We start from the raw sequence: 24,643 nt of genomic DNA, 5'->3' as shown, positions 1-24,643 counted from the left end.
CTCCTGGGGTGGGACAGCAGCAGCAGGTGGCAGGAACAGGGCAGGGGAGGGAGCAAAGCCCAGGAAGTCCTTGAGAGGAGCCCAAGGACAGAGGCTTTCTTCTCCAAGTCTCCAGCCTCCAGAACCAGGAGTCTGGGGTTCCTCCAAAGTCCCTGCCTCAGTTTCACCCCTCAGGGACCAGCTGGTACTGCATAGATAACTTTATTAGACCAATTATGGTGGCAATTATGGTAGTATCAGTTTGACCTTCTCTAGATGTAGAATAAACTGGAGAGTAGGGGAGGGATGCAGAGGCAGGAGAGGAGAGATGAGTTCAAGAAGAGGGGGAAAAAATTCTAGCAAGAAGAAATATATAAGCACCAGAGAAGGCATCCTCGCAAGAGTGCCCTAAATTAAACACTTTGATCAGGTAAAACCTGGTTGAGATTTTTTTTTTTTTTTTTTTGCAGCTGGCTGTTATGGGAATCTGAACCCTTGACCTTGGTGTTATCAGCACTGTGCTCTAACCGAGTGAGCAACCAGCCAGCCCGATTGATATATTTCAAACCTGCATTTGTTGAGTCAGACCTGGAAAGTTGGAACAGTTAAATATCCAGCATAAGACAGACAAGGGACAAGAAGATAGTAAATAGGTCAGTTGAGGGAGAAGAGATGTCGGGAGGAAGGGAGAAGCCAGATTTCTGCTGACCTCTCTTACCCCTTGGCCTTGTGATTGAGTGAGTTTAGGAGTGAGCGAGGCAGGCGGGCAATGTATTACAATGTGATCTTGGTCAAGTTTCACCAGCATTGGCTTTCCCCCTTGGGTTAGTCCTGGCCCAGGGCTGGGCACCCCTAACCCAGATGGCTCCTCGACCTCACAGTTCATGCAGGTCAGAAACTGGCCTCTTGTGTGTGTCAGCATTCTGGATCAACTCAAAGATGAATTTCACCTGGGTCTCATAGGCTTGGACTGAGATCTTCTCATTGATTCCGTGTATGCTGAGGAAAGAGAGATGCGTGTCGGGGAGGAGGGGAAGGCCTAGTGCTATAGCACAAGTTTTATTATGGAGCCCTCCCCCTATCCCACGCCCCATCCCCTGAAACCGCTGGCCTTGAGCCCATCAGGGGTAGGAAGTGGACAAGCGGGGAGAGGCCATTTGTGAGGTTTCACAGGCCGTGTCGCTCATCTCTCAGGGATCTACACTCGTGGCAAGGAACAGTGGGGTAAATAATGAATAAACTCCTGGGGAATTCAAAATCGTCTCCTGCTCTAAAGTCCTTTCAATCATTTCTCCTCTGGGAGAACTATGTTTCTAATTCTCTTTCTCTTAGGACACAGCCCCTAGCTAGACTTATCTCTAAGCCAGTTCCCTACCCCTCAACTTAAGGGGGGGGGGGTGGCATCTGTCCAAGGTACCTATCCTGTTCTCTGCTTCACCTAGAAACTTGCCTATCAGACCTCATCCCCACCCATCTGCCTCCCCACAACAAAACAAAACGAACCAAACAGCAACCCAGTTACACATGCAACCTCAGGTAGCTACCCACCCGTCTTTTTAAAAAAACAAAACCAAAACCAAAACATGAAGCTGTTCTCGAGCTTGTATTCAAATATTTTCATTCTGTTTACAGCTAACTTGTGGTGGGGGAACCAGGTCTGGATGTGATAAGCGGCAGAGAGGTAAGTGGAAACTATCCTCTCACACTCTGGGATTAAAAATTTGCTGAAGAACCCACAAAATAGTAATTCACACACAGCAGTTAAAATTGGTGGTCATGTCTTAGATTTCCATAGTGTTTTCTTCTGAGAAGTCAAAGCACATGCCCACCTTTGACCTCAGGTGTGTTTGCATTTCAGAGAACGCTGAGGAGTCTCCCAATTTTGTAGGTGGAGAAAATGAAGTCCAGAGGGTAAGCACTCTCCCGAAGGGAGGAAGAGCTGGGATTAGCACCCATCCTCTCACCAATCACCTGATTATCTCCATCCTTATAAAAAGGGGGCTGACCCCCACAAATCTGGGAAAATGGTAAGACTCTGGCAATGACAGTTGGCCAGTTAGGTTCGACAATGTCTCCATGTTGGTTAATCAAACCGCAGCTTTCCCCCCATTCTGTGGACTGTCAGGAGCACAGTGTGGGAGAGGGACAGGTCACATGTATCTCCCCTCTTCCCGCTGCTGCTGAAATCTGTTCAGCTTACCTGCTGAAGTCCTGAGGCTGCAGGTAGAGGGGGTTGAACCTGTAGATGCCGGTGGTGAGGTTCGCGTAGTGTCGGCTGTCTGTGTTGGCAATGCAAATACCTACAAAGGGAAGATCAAGAGGAACAGGGCTTTATGTGAGCAAACAAACCAAGGAAGTAGCAGGAGGTGGGCTGGCTGGAAAATTAGGACCACTGGGTCATAAGAGAGCAATGTTTGGGCCTTCTTGGGAGCCTGTGCCTATGATTTTTTTTGTCGTCCAGAGTACAGTTTTTCAAAACCTTATAAAAAAAAATCACCATTTCAGCCAGGAACATGGAATGTCCTCCCAAGAGCACTGGTGAACTATCCCTTGAATGGACTAAAGCTAAGTGACCAGTGTCTTAATTTCATACTTATAGCCATGGCCATTTGCTATTTTAGAAACCAGGAGTCTAGATATCACTTTTTTCTCAGCTGACCATTATTATGTATCACCCTAGATCAGAAACCAACACCTTCTGGAGAACTTTACTGCTATAAAATGCAATCCTCTTGAAGTGGAACATAATTTCCTATTATTCTCAATCTCCAAAGGATGACTCTGTCTTCCTAGAGTCAAATCTCAGGTTTAGAAAGTCCCAGGATACTGTTTTTTCCAGTCTCCTACTCTCCTGAAGGTGGCAGCAGGTCACCCAGCTTGTCCACACAGGAATGTTCTTCGGGAAAAGACTTCCTGGAGCATCAATTCAAGTGCAGCGGGATGTTTTGAGACAGTAATTTGTGTTTTGTTCTATTTTCCTCTGGTTCCAAATGGGCAGCCAGGCCCGTCACAATTCCTTGGATTTCTGCCCATTGATTTCTGCCTATCTTTTTTTTTTTTTTTTTTTTTTTGTAAAAGCCTAACACCAGTTGAGATTATGGCAAGTGCCTCAGAAGGGAGGTAGCAGCATAGGGAGCCTTTGAGTGCAAAAAGAGGAGAATCTGGGACTGTGAGGGCCAGGGCTCCTGGATGTCTGGAGGAATCCATGATTATTATATCTAGATAAAAGAAAACTGGACACAGGCCTTAACATTAGAGCATTTCCTCCTCACATCATGCACTAGAGATTCTCAAACTGTGGTCAGCCATTATTTTGTGTCTGAATCCCCTGGGGGTATTTGTTAAAAAGGCAAATTTTAGGGTCCCATCCAGATTTGGTTAACATGAATCTTTGGGATTGGGTCCAGGTAATCTACATTTTAATAAGTTCCCTAGATGATCTTCCACTCTTAAATTGAAGAAACACTGTCTACACAGCATAGAGTTGGATGGTGTGCTCAAGACTGGGGAAGGGGTGCAAAGGGGTACTGCTGGGATTGGCCTGGACTGGGAGAGGTGAATGGTGTTAACACACATGGTATGGGCTGGGAAGCTTTTCTGGGCTGAGGATTCTGAGCCTTGCTGCTGGGTTGTTATCCACAAATGGATAAGACCCAGAGTCTGGGGGGATCTTGGACCCCTCTGTGGCTCCTCTAGAGGAGCAGGGAGTCTAAATCAATCCTTTCTTCTATGACAAAGTGGCTGGCCCAGGTTAAGCAAGGACTCGGGCTTGACTGACATAATTTATTGTTTCTGCTCCTTTCCTGTTTGCTTTCTCACTTCCACCTGAGGGAAAAATACAGTTCCAGTTCCATCAGGAGGGGAAGCAGACAGCTGTTTCCAGGCTGAACAGCTGCAGTGGGGGTGGGACAGTGGACACTGGATAGGAAAGAGTCCCAGCCCCCACCTCTCTCCAGCCACAGCTGATGAAGTCATTACCTGGGGTGACAACACTGACTTCCGGGAAGACAGAACGTATGGTCTGGTGGAGCAGCTGGTAGCCCAAGGCCTGGTCATCAGAGGGGCTGACAGGCAGGGAGTCAAAGGCACTCAGTACATGGAACTGGACTCGGTCATCAGCCACAATGTTCTTGACAAGCTCTAGGACCTCCAGGGTGGAAACAAAGGGGGTTATATTTCTTACTGATCTGCTATCTGAGTACTGTATTAATTTAAATAGTCCTGATTTCTCTCCAGCAAGGCAAGAGCCCTGGGGTTTACAGAGAGGGCTCATTATTCTTGGTGCTGGGACTTCAATTTCAGCTGACTAGCTATAAGTGATGTAAGAGTTGGGTCTTCCAGAAAGCAATCTGCAGCATGGTAGATTTAGGTTAAATGTTTGAGAGGCTTGTCATGCAGCCATGAGTCAGGTAGGGAATTGGAAAATCAGAAACTGTGTCTTCCCCTTCAGTTATGAGCTATGGGCTTGGTGAAAGTGTAGAGGAGACAGCAGAATGGCAATCTCAACTATTTCCAGGTAGGCGGACAGATGTGATGACCCTGCTTCAACCTGGGAGAGTCTCAGACAGGTGATGAAAAAGTCACACACTTTTCCCTTCTGCCTCTGAGCATCCCTGTTTCCTGTTTGTAACCATCTGCACTGGAGCCAGGAAGATGAGCTCACCACAGACAAAAAGCCAGGAGCTGGGGTGCTAGTATTCAAGTTTTGTCTCTCTGCCTCCTTTCCTCAGGAAGGAACCTGAGGAAACTCCTAGAAAATTCATTCTGAAGTGACTAGAGTGAATCTAGCAAAATTCCAGGTCCCAGGCAGGATGTAGACCAGACCCTGAGGATTAGGTCACATAGAGTCGTGTGGGAATGGGCCAGGAGGCTGGCTCCCCAAACCCACCCAGCCACCCAAGGAAAGGCCCAGCACTAGTCTCAACCCATTTGACCAATAGTTGCTTTAAAACAGCCTCTGCCCTAAAAAGATGGGTGTCCCATAGCTGGAGATCACCTGAGTGAAGGTATTATCTTAAGAGTACCCCTTTTAGGCCAGTGTCCCCTAGAAGCATGCTTAGAGCTGAGTCTGGAGAGGAAGTGAGGATGCCTGATTCTGGCTTAGAAAACACTGTTGGGTCGAACCAAATTCCCTGCTGTGGGATGATGGGGGGGGGGGGTAATCAGAGCTTGTTTTTACTTTAGCACTTATGACCCAAATATTCTAATACAAGAATTAATGTACAGTTTTGATATATTCTCAACCCAGTAGGAGCTCCCCAAATCATCCCCTATGAGTGGCTTGGGACTGTGCCTGCTGCCCCCTGCTCCAAATTACTCAGAGGCTTCTGTCCCAGAATCCAAAGAAGGCATACAGAATGTCCTCCTTCAGTAAGAGGCCACATGGTCCAGGTTTCCCACTAGCTGCTAGGCCAGGTCCTGGACTCAAGGGCAGGGACTGTGTCTACCTCATTTCTATATTTCCAGTACCAAGCACATGAAAGGCTTGCAATATATGGTGGATACACAGGATTTAAAGATATGAACTGATAAAAAATAATAACAGGAGTTGTCTCATTAAGTAACTCGTCCAGGGTTGTACAGTCAATAGTGTTGGGCTGGGTGTCTGGCGTCACGAGGATGATGCTTTACTGCTTCCTGAGTACATACAGGTTGAGGTGGTGTGCGGTAGAACCAGAAGGAAGGTGTTCATCTGAGATGCATTCCTTAGTGGTATGAATTTTGAGCCCAAGTTTGAAGGAAGCTGATGGAGAAGAGTCAAGAGATACTCTGAGCATGCACAATTGAGGAGTGACGATGAACTTTATGCCTTGGACAGTCACTCTGGTTGTGTGACCGTTGCCAAATTCCTTAACCTCTCTGTGCCTCAGGTTGCTCATCTGTTAACATGTGGATAATGGTAGCACCTACTTCATAAGATGGTTGGGACCGTCACTAGAGTAACGTGCTCAGGCCAGTCGCTGGCACACCGCAAGCTGCTATTTAGCTATTACTTGCTTGTTTAGAATAGAGGGACCATTCTGGGCAGTAATCCGAGGTACAAGGATGGGACTAGGAGGAGGGACTTGTCAATGGTGAGAAAGACCCCAGAGGTTACTTTAGGGCACACTGACCTCTCATCTCTCTGATCCCCTACGGTCTTTAAAGCACATTCCCACAACATTATGTTGTTTTTTAACTGTTTTATGTGTGGAGACATTTTCCTCTCAAGTGAATGGTACATTTGTTGAAGGTAAAGACAATGGATACTTAAAAATTGATAAGGTCTTTAGAGTTAGCAGGTCCAGCTTCCGCCTGCTGTAAGGCTGCTCAAGAGAAAACCCATGACAGGTTTTTGTCCAACATGCTTGAATACTTCTAGTGGCAGAAAGCACATCATCATGGGGCTGGCCAGTTAGCTCAATTGGTTAAAGTGCAGCCTTATAACACCAAGGTCATGGGTTCAGATCCCCATACCTGCCAGCCACCAAAACAAAACAAAAAGCTCACCACCACATGCTATCTACCATCCTATTCTTGAGCAACTCAGTTATGGATGTCTTCCTTATCATGGCTCCCTTTAGCATCTAATCTCTCCTTTTTTTTGATATTGTATATACTCCACAGGACATAATATAGTACTGGACACATAGTAAATACTCAGCAGAATCTCACCTGTCAAAATCAGAGGGCATCTGCACTGCTCCCCACATTTTGCTCTTGCTGCCTGGATGCTGTTTCTAGGTCTTTCCTTCTCTGGTCTCAATGGAAATGCCTTCTCTGACCATGGAAATGCTTCACTGACCACTGTATTTAAAGATGCTCTCTGCTCCACCCCCACCCCACGATCACTCTGACACAGCATCCTGTTATTTTCATTGTGGTACTTACCACCTAAAAAATCACCTTGCTCATTTATTTGATTACTTGCTTACCACCATCTCTTCCCACTAGAAGGTAAGCACCATTGGAATGGGAATCTCGTCTGTCTGTCTTGTTCACCGCTATCCCAAGTGGTTAGAAGAATGTCTAGTCCACAGTAGCCACCCCATAGACACTCAGTGAAGAAATAAATGAAGAAAAGAATCTTCTCTCCTTCACTTTGATCGATCCCTTTTAGTGATGAGGAGCTCATCGCCACCCAAGATGGCATATTCTAAAACTTTCCCTTAAGTGAAGACTCCCTCGAACATCTCCCATTGGCCTCATTTCTACTCCTTGAGGCCCATTTAGAACAAACCTTCCTTTCTGCCTGGTGCCCTATTAACTTTTAAAGATTCTTTTTCCTCACAGATAGGTGCTGGAGATCTACCTACATCCGGAACATGGGAGGCAACAGTTGAAGAGGGAGGAAGAGGACTCTGGTGGCCACCAGATCCATCCTGAGGCTCTGTGCATGTGGCCCTCGGGTCTCATAGGGAGTGTCCCCGATGCATGGAACTGGAGCCCAAGGGAGAGGAGTGATCAGGACAAATGGGCCCTGTGAGCTTTCTGAACAATGGAGGCTTTCCATTCCTCCCTGGGGCAGGTGGGCAGGATGGGGTGAGGGATTCCAGGGGTTTCATCAGATAGACCAGGAAGGAAGGCCCCTGTTGTGGGGGAATAGAGAGCAGGGAAGACTGCCAGGACCTGGGGAGATGAAAGCTCTAGTTGAGTGGAAAGCAGCCCTTGGAAAGGGCAAACAGTTGGAATTAAGCTGGAAAAAAACTGGTGGAAAGAAGCTCAATGAGGGGAATTCAGTGATTTCCTGGCCCATGAGCCCCCAAGGAGAGGACAAAGGTTGGCACCTGATGAAAAGCAGCACAGCCCAGGGCTCACACTGGTCCCTGCTCCCCCCACCCCTGAATGCTGGGTGACTCTGGGCAGGCCATCCACCTGCTCCCCACTCTGTGCTAAGGACCTCCCTCCCTCCCTGTGAGGACAAATGAAATCCTCTGTGGGGAAGAACTTAGATGGGACCACAGATGTCTAAGTGTGACCTGTGCCAGAGAACTGCCTCTCACCCTGTTATATTCTGCAATGCGTTATTTATCTGATAGTTGTTGGGTTGCCTTTTTGGATCATATTTTGAAGGACTGGGTTTACCTTTTGAATTCTTTTTAGCTCAACCTGATGTTTAAAAAAATTGGCCTTTCCTATAGATGTCCAGTGTTCTGTGTACCTTCTACTCACCCTTCAGCTTTCAGCTCAGATGTCATTGCCTCAGGGAGCCTTGCCTGACCCTAGGTGAGGTCTGGTTCCTTATTATATTCTCTAATAACACCAGACTCCTTTTCATCATAGCACTTATTGTGGTTTTTGATTATACATTCATTTTTATAACTTTTTTTTTTTTAAAAGATGACCAGTAAGGGGATCTGAACCTGTGGCCTTGGTGTTATCAGCACCACACTCTCCCAAGTGAGCCACGGGCTGGTCCTTTATAACTTTTTAACTGATGTTTGTAGCAGACCATTCCAAGGCTCTGGCCTCAACTCTTTTCTGTCCTAATTTTATACATCCTTCCCATGGGATTTTATTGACTCTAGAGGTTCCAATTACATTAATAATACTCCAACCTGTATTTCTAGTTCATGTCTCTCTCCAGACCTGAGGTATTCATAACTATCTATTAATATAAGCTTCTCAAACTTCTAAACCATTATATTTCTCCTTGAACTTGATCTTCTTCCTGAATTCCCAATCTTGGTCAAAGGCATTAGCACCTGGCCAACTATCCAGCTTAAAAACCTTGCAGCCATCCTGCCCTTCTGACCCCACATGCACACGACATCCTGTTGAACCCATCTCTCATACCTCTTCTCCACCCCATGACCATGGCCTCCTCAGTTCAGACCTTCATACGCACTGCCCGTGATATTGCAATAGCTTCCTGTCTTTCTCTATTTCAGCACTTCCTGCACATTGCCACCAGCATTATCTCCCTAAAAGTAAATCTGAGCATATCACAGCCCCTGTTTGAAGACCTCTGAAAGTTCTCTCCTGTCCACAAGTTATAGCCCAAACTCCTTGGCATGACATTCAATGCCTTGGTCCCCAAACTACAACTCCATCTCCCATCAATTTTCACAATGCATGTCTTCTAGCAAAGTCCTTTTTGTCCTTTAAAGTCTAGCTCACATTTCTAGAGGTCAGAAAACACTTCATTCACTGTCAGCAGTATTATCAGCACCGATCTTTGCAATAGTCATATGGTAATTTATTCATCTCTAATTGTTATAATCATTGTCTAGGTTGTGGCTGAAAGCACAGACTCTAGAACTAGACTGCTAGATGTGTAGTCTTGGGTGTACTGCTTAACTGCTCTGTTGTACTGTGCCTAAGGTTTCACCAGTTAAATAAGGATAAGTCCCTACTTCAAAGGGTGGTTGCGAGGACTGAGTATATGCGTATGTGTGTGCGCACCTTAGAATGGTGCCAAACACATAGCAAGCTTCCTACATACATGTTTGCTACTATTGCTATCATTTATTCATATTGTCTCCCACCCCCAGGCTCCAAGTTCACCCAAATCACAGATATCTCCTATCCTAGCCAAGTACCTAAGTGCATAGGATGCCTTTGAAAAATGTTGGTTGAACAAATGAGAGACTGGGCCAGCCCTAGAATTGCAGCTAAACCCAGGTCCTGAGGGCCATACCTCCCTCAGGCTGAACCAGTTGTCTGGAACATATAATACGTACCTCTTGGACTGTCTGTGCAGGGTGAATTCGAATGTTCATTGTGGCCTGGGCAGTTGAGGGGATGACATTCACCTAGAAAGAGAACCACAAACCCTGGCCTGAATCAATCTCAAGTCTTCCACACTTGATCCCTGCCCAGGAAATGCCAATTACCACCAGTAGGGGCAGAAGCTGATCTGATTTAAGGACCAAGGACTTAATGTTTTTAGTCTGCCCCTTGTCTTCTCTGGGCCCTTGCCATGTGTTTACATTCTGAGCCAGAGGGGTGTCTCTGCTTTAGGCCAGACTTTTCTGATTCTTGGTCCTGGAGGGGGTCATGGAGCTGCTCAGAGCAAGACTGCTTTCTCTGTGACCACCCAGACATCTCTGTTTTGACCCTGTGCTGTACCATTAGGTGCCTTCTGTGTGTACTTTCTTTCCCAGCGCACCCAGGACATTTCTGCAGCTGTTAACATTAGTGCTTAGTCAGGACAGGGCACCCAGAGCCTCTGAAGGTCCCATCATGGCAGGTTTGATCCCTGAAGGTGATGACAATGGTGGTGGTGATTTCCCACATCTAGTTGCCAAATCTGACTGTTCTTTGCCTGACCAGGAAGAACCCAAGACTAATTGGAGAAGAGAGTTAAGCCATGGAGGAATTTTTCCTGAGAGTCTGGGAGAGAACAGACTCCCCAACTGTGTGTCTTTGAATTGTATGGTGCAAAAAACCAGTAGACTAGGGACAGGAGAACTGGGCTGTTGCAAATAGTGGTGTGATTTTTTTTTTTTTTTTTGGAGCCTGGACAGTACAGGGATCTATCTGAACCCGTGACCTTGGTGTAGCAGTGTGATTTCTGAATTATAACCTCTTTGTGACTCTGTTTTCTCAAAGGGCAATGGGGGCAATAATACTCATAGGACTCTTAGAAGGATCAGATGGAATAACAAATGTGATGGTATTCTGGGGAGATAAAAACAATTCAAATGTAAGGACACACTACTATTTTGGTGAACGCTAAAGGCAGTTGGTAAAGATAGCTTGGGTCCAGCTGACACCCTGAATACTCCAGTCATTACACCAGGAATTAATTCTGAGGCACCATTCATATATACCCAGCCTGGGCTCCAGAAACCAGAGCTCCTCAAGGTCACACTGTACTCTAAGTGAATAGTGCCCCCTGAAGTTGTGCTGGTGGAACTGGTAGTTATAGGAATGGTCCAACTCCCGTCAAGATTTCAGAAAGGCCTGTGCCTTTGTGTGGCTAGGCTTGGTTCTTTAAATAGAGATGACCCTTAGAGGCCAAATCCAACTGGAAGTGGATCAATTTGCTGAAAAGTAATTCCTGGAAAAAAATGTTTACCAAAGTATTGATTCATATGGAACTTTTCTGTAAAAGTAAACCTCATATAATTTTCTTTTTTTTGGCTGGCCAGTACGAGATCTGAACCTTTGACCTTGGTGTTATCAACACCATGCTCTAACCAACTGAGCTAACGGGCCAGCTATACACACTTTTTTTTGTTATTTTTTGCTTTTTTTTGGTGGCTGGCCAGTACAGGGATCTGAATCTGTAACCTTGGTTTACCAGCATTACACTCTCCCAAGTGTGCTAACTGGCCAGCATAAATCTCATATAGAATTCTTGTGTGCTAAACTTATGTTTGCTAAGGCCACCCACTATTTAGTAGATTCTAGGAAATGACAATGTGTATGTTTTAAGTAGTATATATCATACATGTTATAGATTTCATAAATGGCAGGCGAGTTTCTCTTTCAGTTTAGTGTAACACTAGGAGAAAATACATTAATCACTAACTAAATTTGTTAGGTGGATAAATCTTTCAAAACATGGGGAAGACAAAAACATAAAATTAAAATTAAAAAAGAGCAGGGCTGGCCAGTTAGCTCAGTTAGTTAGAACATGGTGCTGAGAAAACCAAGGTCAAGGGTTAGGATCCAAGTACTGGCCCACTGCCAAAAAAAAAAAAAAAAAAATCTTTGGTGTTAAAGGTTAGAAACCTTTATGTGTTCAAAGGGTTAGGTAAATATAAAACAAGTTGAATTATAGGGTGAGCATAGGTCACCAGAATTAACTCCAGCCACTACCAGACTAACAGCAGACTTCTCAACAGAAACTCTACAGGCCAGAAGAAAGTGGGATGACATATTCAAAACACTAAAAGAAAAAAACTGCCAGCCAAGAATACTGTACCCAGCAAGGCTATCCTTCAGAAATGAGGGGAAAATAGTGTATTTTCCAGACAAAAGCTGTGGGAGTTCACCACCGCATGACCAGCCCTACAAGAAATCCTCCAGGAAGTCCTGCATCTGGAATCTGAAAAATGATAATCACTACCACAAATACACAAGAAAGAACAAAACCCACTGGTAGAACAAATTTGCAAATGAGAAAGAAACTAAATCTTACCACCACAAAAAGCCATAGTGACAAAGTAATAATGTCCCTGATTTATTTCTGATTTTAGTAATTTCAGTCTTCTCTTTTCCCTTGGTCAGTCTAGGTAAAGGTTTGTAAATTTTGTTGATCTTTTTAAAAAATCAACTTGCAGTTTTGTTGATTTTGTCTAGTTTTTAATTTGCTATTTCATATATTTCTTTTGTAATTTTTGTTATTTCCTACTTATATTTGCTTTTGGTTTAGTTTGCTCTACTTTTTTATTTTATTAAGGTAGAAGGTTACTGATTTGAGATTTTTCTTATTTTTAATATGGGTGTTTACAAGTATGAATTTTCCTCTAAGCACTGCATGAGCCCTGCATCCTATAAATTTCCATATGTTGTGCTTTGATCTTTATCTCAAAGTACTAATTTCCCTGTGACTTTTCTTTTCACCCATTATTTAGAAGAGTGTTGTTTAACTGCCACACATTTGTGAGTTTTCTAAATTTCCTTCTGTTATTGTGGTCAGAACATATTTTTTATGATCTTAGTCTTTTTTTAAAAAAAAAAGAAGAAAAAATTTAAACAAAAATAAAGTTCATGGAACGATTTCCATTATCTTTCAATTCTATTTTTCCATGAACTTTCTGAAGTGCCCTTGTGTTTATATTGTTTTATTGATTTTTTTAATGCAATTTTTGATGCTAAAGTTAGGTATTTAATTTCTATTCTTGTTTTCTTTTTAAGTGGACTTGCTGATTTGCTTAGAAATTGATTTGCCTTTGAAAAGTTTATTCATCTTCCTCTGCTGAAGTTAATTTTATATTTGCATGGCTTTGGAAGACTTTAGAGAGCTATCTCAAATAATTGTAGAGATCATAAAATGAAATGTATAAATTTTAATAAGTTCTACATCTCCATTTTTTTGTGCAAATTTGAAGCCCTACTTTCTACAAAGTATTTTGTTATTCATGTTATTCAGCTTTTTAAAAAATAAAACTAAAAAACATAAAAGAGAAAGGAAGACTTTGAAAAAAAAAAGAATTAATTCTCAAATAATCCCTCTTCTCACTAGCATGATGGTTGTTTTTTGGGGGGAGTATAGACCCAAAGAACCTGAGAGAGTCATGGAACCTCCACTAAAATACACATATGAGGGTACATTAAACAGTTCATGGAAAAATGAAATTAAAAGATAATGTGAATCTTTCCATGAACTTCTTCTTTTTGGGTGGCTGGCTGGCACGGGGATCCAAACTTTTGGCCTTGGTGTTATCAACACTGTGCTCTTACCAAGTGAGCTAACTGGCCAGCCCTTCCGTGAACTTTTTGAAGACCTCTTGTATATAAAATTTGACCCGCAATTTCAGAGGGTTTGTAGACCTTGTCCAGACCCTTTGCTTATGAGGCTTACCCAACAGATGACACAGAACAGTTCAGCATTGGTCCTTCCTATTATTCAAATTGTAACCAGAGAAGGAAGGAGGAGCCAGGAGATAAAGCCGAGGAAGGGAGGGGTGGGTGGGCAGTGAGGCAAAGGTGGAAGAACCAGGTGATGTTACCTTGACCCCTGCATTGAACATGGTGAGTGCTATGGTGGTCCTGACCATTGCATTGGTCACGTAATTTCTCTCCATCATCCTAAAGCAAAAGGATTAAGGTCAGACATTAGGGAGAAATGTCCAATGGGGGAAAGAAAGGGTAGGAAGATTACGCACTTTCCTGCACCTTGGAGATCTTCAAGACTGAGAGAAATGCTACACATGAATTAGATGTATGTCTGGTGGTTGATGGATGATTAGTTAAGCCAAAGACAGGGGAAGGGGGGAATGGGTAGGTTTGGGGTGGGGGATGTGAAGGAAGGAGAGAGAACACTTTACCTGCTTACAAGGGGTTGAAATAGCCACAGGTTGCTCAAGATTAGATTGGTAGGGAAGGGAAACTGAAAGGGAAAGAACAAGTCAGCAGGATCTCAGCGGGGTCAGCACAACTGGGTCATGTTCCTGAGGCTTGGGTCTCTCTCAACTTTAGACCTGCCTTAGGGGCCCTCAATGGTCAGGAGTGCAGCTGAGTTCAGTAAGCTCAGTCTCTGCTGGAGGGTAAGGGACAGGGAGGCAATTACTACCTGGCTGGGCTTATTATATGTTTGGTTAGAATGATTGCTCAGCAGCCTCAAGGATGGGTGGGGACCAGCTCCCACAGGGTGCCTGGGCGTGTGAGATCTTAGAGTCTCAGATAAGTACCACTGGCCTCAGAGAACACGAGATCCCTCTGTCTTGGCTCAGCCACTGGCTGGGAATAAGGGAGAATGGGCAGAGCACTGGTCAGCACCAGAACCCTTTTATCACTCTGAAGGCTACTTCTCTGCCATGCTTTTGTTCTTGTTCACAGCTGGCTGACCAGGAGGACATGACATTCCTTTCCACACCTCATTTGCCAGATGCTGCAATGTCGTCTTCAATGACCCACTTCCAAACATATTTGGCATTGGTGCCTGCTCCAGTCTGGAATAAAAACAAAGTTCTCAAGACAGCCTACCCCAGTCAAAGATCAGTGGCCTGAAGAGGAGAAGGAGGGAGATAGGAGGAAGTTTGGATAAGCCGGACCAGGAGTTCTCCCATTCACCTCTACCAACACAACATTCTAAAGATCTCAAAGCACCAACAGGACCACCTCCACTCCACCAGCAGGAGCTTTCCTGTCTACCAAGTCTGAATTAGGGTCTCTCTCCCTCCCTGTCCCCTGCTCCTCTCTGGCACCCTGTGTGTCCACTCTCATAGCACCTGCCACAGTGCAGCAGAATTGTCAGTCTCCTCCACTAACTGCGAGTTCCTTGAGGACAGGGACTGTTCCATTCATTACTGTATGCCTATCACCTGGCACAAAGCCTTGAACATGGTAGCTACTCAGTTCAATATTTGTTGAATGAATATAGCTCTCCTTCCCACTCTGCTAAGAAAACCCAGCCAGAGGTGAGCTCTCCTGTTACAGACCCCATTGTCCTTGCCCACAGCCAGCAGCCCTTATTTATCTTTGTCCTCCTGCCAGCGAAGGTGGAAAATTTAGATAGTTCTTCCAGCCATTGCCAACTTATGATTTCTAATTGCTTGTCTGGACTCTGGACTACTCCAGCTACCTGATCTAGCTTTTGTTTGCTGGCCCTTGCTTGTCATGCGGATGTACTGATACATCCTCTTCTGACCCCAGCCCTTGCCTGGATACTGGTGGCTCTGTTCCTATTGTGGCTTTCCAACCTAGCTTCAGGGCAAGAAGTTTAGCCACCTCAAACTCAAAGTGGGAAAGTGCCAGGTCTTCCATCCAGAGTCTGGCATGGGAGCAAGGCCAGGAGTTGCTTACCGGCTGACAGCGGCTGCAAGGATGCCAATGCTCGTCTCCTTTGGAGGAGCTGAAGAGTGGCCAGGAGTCGTGTTTACTTGCAGCATGAGGTTAATTGCACCTTTCTCTGAGACTGAAATCCTGTAGAAGAGGATCAGAGATGGCTCTCCTGAGTTCCTGCCATGCTGAATTATCTCATAGGCCCACAGGCCCACAAGCCCATCTGTGCAGTGGTCTGGTGGGCTAGGAGGTCAGCTTCATGCTGCTTTAAAAAAATCTACTGTAAAGGAGGAAGGGAAGGGGAAGACTAGGACAGGTTGAAGATCAGGACAATTAAGGCAAGTGGGTGTAAAACCATGAGTTGCCTTAGCATGGCTTACAGATATCAGGCTAAAAGGGGGTGAGAACCCCTTCCAAGGTGAGGGTTGGGGTGCTTTACTCACATAGCAAAGGGCTTCTTGAGACTGGGAATGAAACCATCCACAATAAAGCTACCCTCGTCCACAAGGAAGGCTAACTGGACGCCCCTTGCCTGTAGGAGGGCTGAGATCTTCTGAGCCCCATTCATTCCCGACACCTGCAAACATTAACCCAGAGCCACAGTCCTTCTCAACCAGAGACAAACCTCCAGAGAAGCTAATGGAGGCCCATTCAGCTTAGCTAGGGGCTCCAGGACCTTCCCACATAGTCTCCTTCCTGCAGGACAAGGCCCTAGACTTGTGTGACAGAATCCTGGAATGTCAGTGCTGGAAGGACACAATCCCCATCATTTTACAAATGAAGAAACTGGGACCCAGAGAATAAAGTGACTTGCCCAGGGTCAAAGTAAGTGTAATCACTGGAAATAAAATACAGCCATCAATCTCCCTATTTAGTTCTCTTTCCATCATACCAGTATTTTTCAGGATGTAGTTGATGGACCACCTGCCTGCCCCAGATATTAACAGGGAGTTTGTTAAAAATTCAGATCTATGGCACAGAGCCCAGAAGTCTGAATTTTGGTCAAGGTCCTTAGATATTCCTGGCACACAGACACAGAGAGAGGTTGGCAAGCCACTACACCATATCGTGGAGACCCTGCAGCTGGGGAGCAAACTGGACTAGGGTGAAGTACTCACTACCTCCCCACCCTGCAACAGGGCCCCAGGGATGGGTCTGATAGGGTGAAGAGGCTCTACCTCCTCATCATGGCCCAGAGCAATGAAGAAAGATCTTCGGGGGATGTAGTTCCTGATCAGCAGGAGCTCCAAAGCCTGCAGGATTGCCTGGGGTTCAGAAGCACAATAGAAAAGGAGAAGGGTTTTAATCTCAATAGGAGTAGCAGGATGTACTGGATTGAATTATGTCCCCCCAAAACTCCTTGAGGCTTGAATTGTGTCCCTCAAGTTTTGTGTATTAGAAACTTGGCCCCCACTGTGACTGTTAAGAGGGTGGGAAATCCTATTATGGTAATTGAAAGGTGGAGCCTTGAAGAGGTGATTAGATTATAGGACCCTGCAGTAGTGAATGGATTAAAAATGGTCAGGGACATGGTTCTGAAGACTTTAAAAGAAAGAGGAAAGTCTGTCTTTCTCTCTCTCTGCTCTCTCTGCTCTGCCATCTCGCAATGTAATACCCTGCCGTCACTGTTGTCACCACCAAGGTCTTCACCAAATGTGTTCCCTGGACTTTGGACAACCCAGCCTCAGAAACTGTAAGCAATAAATTTTATTTTCTTTATAAACCACCCAGTTCTGTGTATATTGTTTTAAGCAACAGAAACGGACTAATACACAGAAACATTCAGCTGTCCACATCAGGGCTGGTAAGACTAAGATCTGATAGACTCCCTTTAAAGAGAACAAATTCAAATAGTCTCAGGGGTCCAGATGTGGGGAAGCAGAGCTCTGCACAAAACCTTTACTACCTGAACAAAAGCATAAACTTATCAATGTCAGAGCTGAAAGGGTCCCTGGGGGTCATGTACTCCAATCCCTATTTACAGTTGAGAAATCAAGGCCCCAAAAAGGGAAATGACAAACTGATGGCTGGAATCGAGGTGTCCTGGAGCCAAGGTTCTTTCTGTCTTTACCTCCTGCCTCCTAGGGGTCAGCCAAGCATCCCTATCTTGGGTTGATCTTCAGGGCCCCACGCAGAGGGAACATAGCACTTCCTACCATCACAGAGTTCTTGTTATCCAGTGTGCCCCGACCATAGATGAAGCCATCACGCTCCAGCCCAGAGAACGGGGGCACCTCCCAGTCTTCTTCAGAGGCAGGCACCACGTCAAAGTGAGCCAACAGCATGTACGGCTGCAAGCTGGGGTCCAAGCCTTGGACAGTGAACAGGTGGCTGTACTCTCCCACCACTTCATGCTGGACGCAGCTAGTGCTGAACACGGTAGGAAAGACTAGAGACAAAGGGATAAAAAGCAGGAAGACAAAGCCAGGTTTCACAATTTCCTTTTTCTTTTCCTACCACTTTGTGCTCCCTGCCCCCTCGCCCCCTTTTTAAATATGTATCCTCCTTAAGGAAGCCTTCTGAGACAAAGCCAGTCTGATTATTGATCTGCCTGGACAATATCTGAAATTCCTCTTCCCCATATCCTAATGTGTTATTACTGTGTAATAACATGCGAATCAAGACTCCACCATTAAAAGAGTCAATATCTCAAGATGTGGCTTAGTCTGAACTATAACATGCTATCACAGATACATGTTAAATGGCTATGCAGATGAGGGGCGTTTTAAATTTTGAGTATAGTATGCCCCAGTATCCAAATGTTTGAGGCCAAACCTGCCCCTCACATAAAAATAGTTCAGAGATATTTCTCTTTCATCTATTTAGTTATTTATTTTTGGGTGGTTGGCTGATATGGGAATCTGAACCCATGACCTTGGTATTACAAGGCTGTGCTCTAACCAACTGAGCTAACTGACCAGCCCTACAGATATTTTTCTTTTAAAAAGGCAATATTCCTATTGTTTGTGTTATATAGAGATAAAAATTACTCTGTCTGCCACAGGCCACACTTCTGTGTGCATATGTGAATGTCCCAGGGTCAATTATCAGTAGGTCTTAATACAGGTAGCCTTAGCTACATGGGAAAAAGAACTTCCATCTCCTTCTGGGCTTTGTTGGAAGAATCCCCATATACCTCTGTGGACACTTGAAAACAAAAAACTGAAGAAGAATATGGTTTTATCTTGTCTGGTTTATCTAGCTTACAGTCACTGTACATTTATTTCCCTATTTTTAGCTCCTATTTAATAAAGACTTCTGGCCTGGCCTCATCTGGGCTCCTGGGTATTAATCCCAGATCCATTTGTCTCAGAGTGTTAGAGAGGGGGCTACTTACTGCTCCTAGGCCAATTTCAGATAACTTTAGAGGGTGCTATGGGTCAAATGTGTTCCCCAAAAGTTCATGTGTTAGAAATTTGATCTCCATTGTAACAGAGCTAAGAGGGTGGGAAATCCAATTATGATATTTGAAAGGTGGAGTGTTTGAGAGGTAATTGGATCATGAGGACTGTGCCCTCGTGAATGGATTAATCTATTCTTGAAGTAATGAGTTATCATGGGTGTGGTTTTGATGGTTTTATAAGGAGACTGGGTGGGGAGGTTAATTCTCTTGCTTGGGCCATTCTCATCATGTGATACCTTGCATTGCTGTAGAGAGTTCCCACTAAGAAAAAGGCCCTCACCAGATGTGCCCCTGTGGACTTCTCAGACTCCAAAACTGTAAAAAATAAATTTTGTTTCTTTATAAACTACCCAGTTTCAGGTATTCTGTTATAAGCAACAGAAACAGACTAATACAGAGGGGCTGTTTTTACTTGGTTTAGGAGGGTAGCCTCACTACTGTCCATGAGCTTCTCATAAGAGGAGAAGGTATTCCAAGACTCCTTTTATCCTCTGACCCATCCTTCCCAGCTATGCACTCCATGGGTGGTGGGTACAAGGAGAAAGGACTGACGTGATAGCTCAAAGTTGTTGACTGCCCAGAAGCCTGGAAATGTGTCAGTAATGAATCTGGAGTAGGCCTGAGTAGGTGGAGTGTGTGTATAGATGTGTAGGTGTGTGTAAGGAGGTAGGATGGGAAGAGCATGGGGCATTCGTCTAAACACTTGCACAAGGAGAAGCCCTCTGTAGTTCGTCATTCTGATTATGTAATATTTATTGGCTGACATATTTAAGGCAAAGATTGGGAGAATGCAAATTCCAACTCAATGGCTATGTGGCTTAGATCTTCAATAGGCAAATCTATAGTCTCTACTCTGTCTCAGCTGTAACTCCTGGATTCTCCCTTTTATACCTCCTCAACATGTACAAACTCAAAAGAGTCCAATGGGAATTAGATTGTTTTCTGATCAGCCACAAAATAAACCTTGTAAAAGAACTGTGTCTCTAGTACTTTTTCTGCTACCCCTTGCCCATGGTTTGCAGCTGACCTTTACGAATGTATTTTCCAAACTCTGCCAGGGCTGTAGTATTGGACTCCTTGGGGCTGAAAGACACTGTTGGAATCTGAATGGCACCTGTCACAGTCAAACAAACAGAGATGGAAAATTAAAGATGATAACAATCATTGTTTTTCCATAGTCTTCTGGGCATATAAAGTTCTTTTGCAGTCATTATCTTATTACAGAAAGTGAAACAATCCTGTGAGGCAGATACTGTTGTTTTCCCTAATTCAAAGATGGGGAAACAAGTTCAAAGAGGTTATGTGAGCTGCCCAAGACTGCCTAGCAGCAAGCAGCAGAACTAGGATTTAAACCTAGGTCTTCTGCGTTTGTCTAGACTAATACAGTTCTTAGAGGAAAATGGTCCAAGATTAGGAGGAAGGTTTTAGACCCTGGTCCTGAGTGGGAAGCTACAATAAATTGTTTCCTGAGGCCTCACACTGCCTCTGAAATCACCACTCCCTTTGATGAATCCAAGCTTCATCAGACTCAAGGACCCACTGTCCTGGGTCCCCACATCAATGAGAAATAGAAGCAACTGCTCTTCCAGATGACCAGACATCAATGTAGAGCTACTAGAAATATGAAAAAACAAGAAAATATGACACCACAAAGGAATACAGTAATTCTCAAGTACCAGACCCCATGGAGCAGGAAACCCTTGATGACTGACAAGGAAGTCCAAGCAGCAATCTTAAGGAAACTCAATGAGATACAAGAAGACTCAGACAGCACAAAGAAATGAGAAAAAATATCCAGGATAAGAAGGAGGAAATTTATAAAGAGATTAATACCTTAAAAAAGAATGTAGTAGAACTCCTAGAACCAAAGGATTCATTCAATAAGATAAAAACACAACCTAGAGCTTAAGCAGCAGGTTAGAGCAAGCAGAAGAAAGAATTTCTAATCTTGAAGACAGTCTTTTGGAAATAACCCAGGTGGACAAAAACAAAAAACAAAAACAAAAACAAAAAAAATGAAAAATATCTAAGGGAGCTAGCAGACAACCTTAAGCACACAAATACCTGAATCATGGGCATTTCAGAAGGGGAGGAGAAAGGAAAATGCACTGAAAGCCTATTTATTCAATGAAATAATAATGGAAAATTTCCCAGGGAGAGACACACACCTTCAGATCCAGGAAGCTCAAAGATTCCCAAACAGATTCAATCGAAAAAGATCCTCTCCAAGATACATTATAGTCAAACTGGCAAAGCTCAAAGACAGAGAGAATCCTAAAAACAGCAAGTGAAGAAGCATAAAGGCACGTATAAGGAAGTACCCATTAGACTAACAGCAGGCTTCTCAACAGAAACTGTACAGGACACTCCTATTTAACAGTATTGGAAGTAATAGCCAGAGCAAGCAGGCAAGAGAAAGAAATAAAGGGCATCCAAATTGGAAAAGACAAAGTCAAACAGTTCCTGTTTGTAGACAACACGATCCTATGTATAGAAAAACCTAAAGACTCTACCAAAAAACTCTCAGAGTTGATAAACGATTTCAGTAAAGTTGCATCATACAAAATCAACACTCATGGACTGGCTGGATAGCTCAGTTGGTTAGAGCATGGTGTTACAACACCAGGGTAAAGGTTTCAGATCACAACACTGGCCAGCACCAAAATCAACATGCAAAAATTAGTAGCGTTTTTATACTCCAGTAACGAACTAGCAGAAAAATAAATCAAGAAAGCAAGCCCATTTACAATAGTCACCAAAAAAATAAAATACCTAGGATTCACGTTAAACAAGGAGGTGAAAGATTTCTATGATGAGAACTATAAATACTGCTGAAAGAAATTAAAGATGACACAAAAAGATGGAAAGACATTCCATGCTCTTGGATTGGAAGAACTAACATTATGAAAATGTCCATTCTACCCAAAGTGATCTACAGATTCAATGCAGTCCCCATCAAAACACCAATGACATTCTTCACAGAAATAGAAAAAACAATCCTAACATTCTGAGCAAAAAATAAAACTGGCAGCATAACACTACCTGACCTCAAATTATATTACAAAGCTATAGTAACCAAAGTAGCATGGTGCTGGCATAAAAACAGACACTCAGACCAACAGAACAGACTAGAGAACCCAGAAATCAACCCACATACTTACAGCCAATTAATCTTTGACAAAGGCAACAATAATGTATTTTGGGGAAAAGACTGCCTCTTCAATAAATGGTGCTGTGAAAACTGGACATCCATATGTAGAAGAATGAAACTAGACTCATACCTCTCACCGCGTACCAAAATCAACTCAATATGGATTAAACACTTAAATGTAAGACTTAAATATAGGGGAAACTTTTCAGGAAGTTGGACTGGGAAAAGACTTCATGAATAAGACCCCAAAAGCACAGGCAAGAAAATAAAAAAAAAAAAATAAACAAATGGGATTATATCAAACTAAAAAGCATCTGCATAGCAAAAGAAACAATTAATCGAGTGAAACGACAACCTACAGAATGGGAGAGAAAATATTTGCAAACTATGCATCCAACAAGGATTAATATCCAGAATATACCAGGAACTCAAACAATTTCACAGTAGAAAAACAAGTAACCTGATTAAAAAAGGGGCAAAAGAGCTAAACAGGTGTTTTTCAAAGGAAGACATACAAATGGCCAACAGACACATGAAAAATGTGCTCAGCATCACTAAGCACCAGGGAAAAGGATTTCGAAACCACACTGAGGTATCATGTCATGCCAGGTAGATTGGCCATTATCAAAAAGACAGAGAGTAACAACGCTGGCAAGGATGTGGAGAAAGGGGAACCGTCTTACACTGTTGGTGGGACTGTAAATTAGTGTAGCCATTATGGAAAACAGTATGGAGTTTCCTCAAACAACTACAGATAGAACTGCCATATGATCCAGCAATCCCACTGCTGGGTATATACCCAAAGGAATGGAAATCACCATGTTGAAAGGATACCTGCACTCTCATGTTTATTGCAGCTCTGTGTATAATAGCCAGCCAAGAGTTGGAACCAACCTAAATGTCCATCCATGTACTACTGGAGAAGGATAATGTGGTATATATACACAATGGAATACTACTCTTCCTTGAAAAAAGAATGAAATTCTGCCATTTGCAGCAACATGGATGACCTTAGAGAAAATAATGTTGAGTGAAATAAGCCAGGCATAGAAAGAGAAATACTGTATGTCCTCACTCACAGAGGGAGCTAAAAAATTAAAACATAAACAGAAAAGGAAAGAAAGATACAACAATCACAATAATTCGTTGAACTTTCAAAAGGAGGGAATGGAACTGAGGTCACCAGAGGTGGGAAAGGGGGAGGAGGGGTTAGCGAGAAATTGGTAAAGGGCCACAAAATATGATTATACTGGAGATGGTAGCAAAAACTAGTAATGTTGAATGTACTAATTACCCTGATTTGAGCATCATATATTGCACACAGGTATGGATATTCAACACCATATCCCACAGATATGTACAGTCAATTATGTCTCAATAAAAAAAAGCTCACATAAATAAAATGAACTTCTATTTTCTGTATTATTACTTAGAAAACAAAACAACTCAGTGGGAACAAATGCACTGGGCAGCTTGATGTCCAGGGAGGGCTTGTGAAACACAATCTTACTTCTGTATTCAGTTTTTCTAAGGATGAACCTACGTCATCATAGCCCACCACACAGATGGGGAAACTGAAGTTGAAAAAGACTAAACTGTCTACCGAAGGGCAGACACAAGATCTGAACTTGGGTGTTTTAACCACTGCCCAGAATTCTAAGCTGTGTTGCTATAAGGTCCCTATTGTAGGTTTTATCTTTCTTCTGTTCAAAGAGACTCTGAGCGGCTGACCAATGTCTTTCAGAGGAATATTTATTCTATGCTTTGGGAAAGCCCTGCTCTGTCTCTCAGGCCTATCACTCCAGCACATGCACAACCTATATGCAAGCCCAGGGGTTAGCTTTTGGTCTCTACATCTGCCTGAACATGTTTACCTAGGCAGTTTCTCTTAATCCAATAATTAATGAGAGAGAAAAGACTGGAGCTAAGCCCAGTGGTGAGCAAGGATTTCATTATCCCGCAGGATCTAGCCCTCAACAGAAATTTTCCTCTTTACTCCTGGAAAATGCAGATTCAGAGGGTGAATGAGTTTTTCAGCTTTTGTTAGAGATCTAGGATAGAGATGTCCTTCAATTAGGAGAGGGATTAGGAACATCCTACATCCCAGGAACCCTTCACATCCCTCCTTAGAGCCATCTGGAGCCCAGCGAGTCCCACAGGCACTAGATATCACCCAGTGCCCACTCTTTGCTGTGGGACCCTGGGGAAGATTACTTAACTGATCCAAGAGTCAATTTCCTTCCTCATTTAGATAAGACTAAGATCATTTAGAAAATACTCGAGGCAATGGGGGTAGGGTGGGCGGCAGTCAAGCCAAAAAAGGCGGAGCTGGAGCTTCCAGGCTTGGCAGGGACACCGGAGTCCCAGAAGCCGGGTCTGGGCAAACAGTGGCGTCCCCAAGCCCGGGGCACGATGCGCCGGGACGGGGATTGGGCAGGACTGGTGTGTGTGGCGGAGCTCCGAGAAGGGGACACTCTGCGGAAGGACAGAGGAGTCATGGGCTGCCCTGAGGCGGGAGGGACAAGCATCTGCGCATAGGTGGGTGAAGGGGACTCAGGTTCACCTTTCAGCGCCTCTTTCATCGCGACGCGCTCCTCTTTGTGGAACTGAGAAGGGATTCGCGACGTCCCCTGTTGCTGCTTGCCCCTTAGGCCCATCGGTCTGGAGATGGTGGCAAAAACTAGCAGCAGCACAACCGCCAGGGCCAGCACACGAACGCACCGCCGAGCCAT

General features: G+C 44.1%; 1 protein-coding gene across 1 annotated transcript; it reads right to left on the bottom strand.

Moving 5' to 3' along the window:
• Positions 1–241: 241 nt before the first annotated feature.
• On the bottom strand, positions 242–24,643 carry PM20D1 (peptidase M20 domain containing 1). Its single transcript, XM_063114886.1, has 13 exons — positions 24,475–24,643; positions 19,788–19,874; positions 17,514–17,746; positions 16,536–16,622; positions 15,801–15,934; positions 15,379–15,498; positions 14,450–14,525; positions 13,902–13,963; positions 13,584–13,662; positions 9,642–9,713; positions 3,958–4,126; positions 2,180–2,279; positions 242–978 (listed from the first exon to the last, which is right to left on the bottom strand). Exons 1-13 carry the CDS (start codon positions 24,641–24,643, stop codon positions 855–857), a joined length of 1,512 nt encoding a protein of 503 aa, XP_062970956.1. The 3' UTR covers positions 242–854.

Source organism: Cynocephalus volans, chromosome 11 (genome assembly GCF_027409185.1).
Source record: "Cynocephalus volans isolate mCynVol1 chromosome 11, mCynVol1.pri, whole genome shotgun sequence".
NCBI lineage: Eukaryota > Metazoa > Chordata > Mammalia > Dermoptera > Cynocephalidae > Cynocephalus > Cynocephalus volans.
This window is presented reverse-complemented; position numbering and strand designations above follow the sequence as displayed.

Bases quoted from the DNA above. Each gene is read 5' to 3' on its own strand.
- PM20D1 (XM_063114886.1), bottom strand. From the start codon at position 24,643: ATGGCTCGGCGGTGCGTTCGTGTGCTGGCCCTGGCGGTTGTGCTGCTG. The intron at 14,526-15,378 runs GTAAGCAACTCC...TTTTTATTCCAG, and splicing joins CTTGCAGCCGCTGTCAGCCG to ACTGGAGCAGGCACCAATGC. The intron at 2,280-3,957 runs GTAATGACTTCA...TTCCCTTTGTAG, and splicing joins AGTCAGTGTTGTCACCCCAG to GTATTTGCATTGCCAACACA.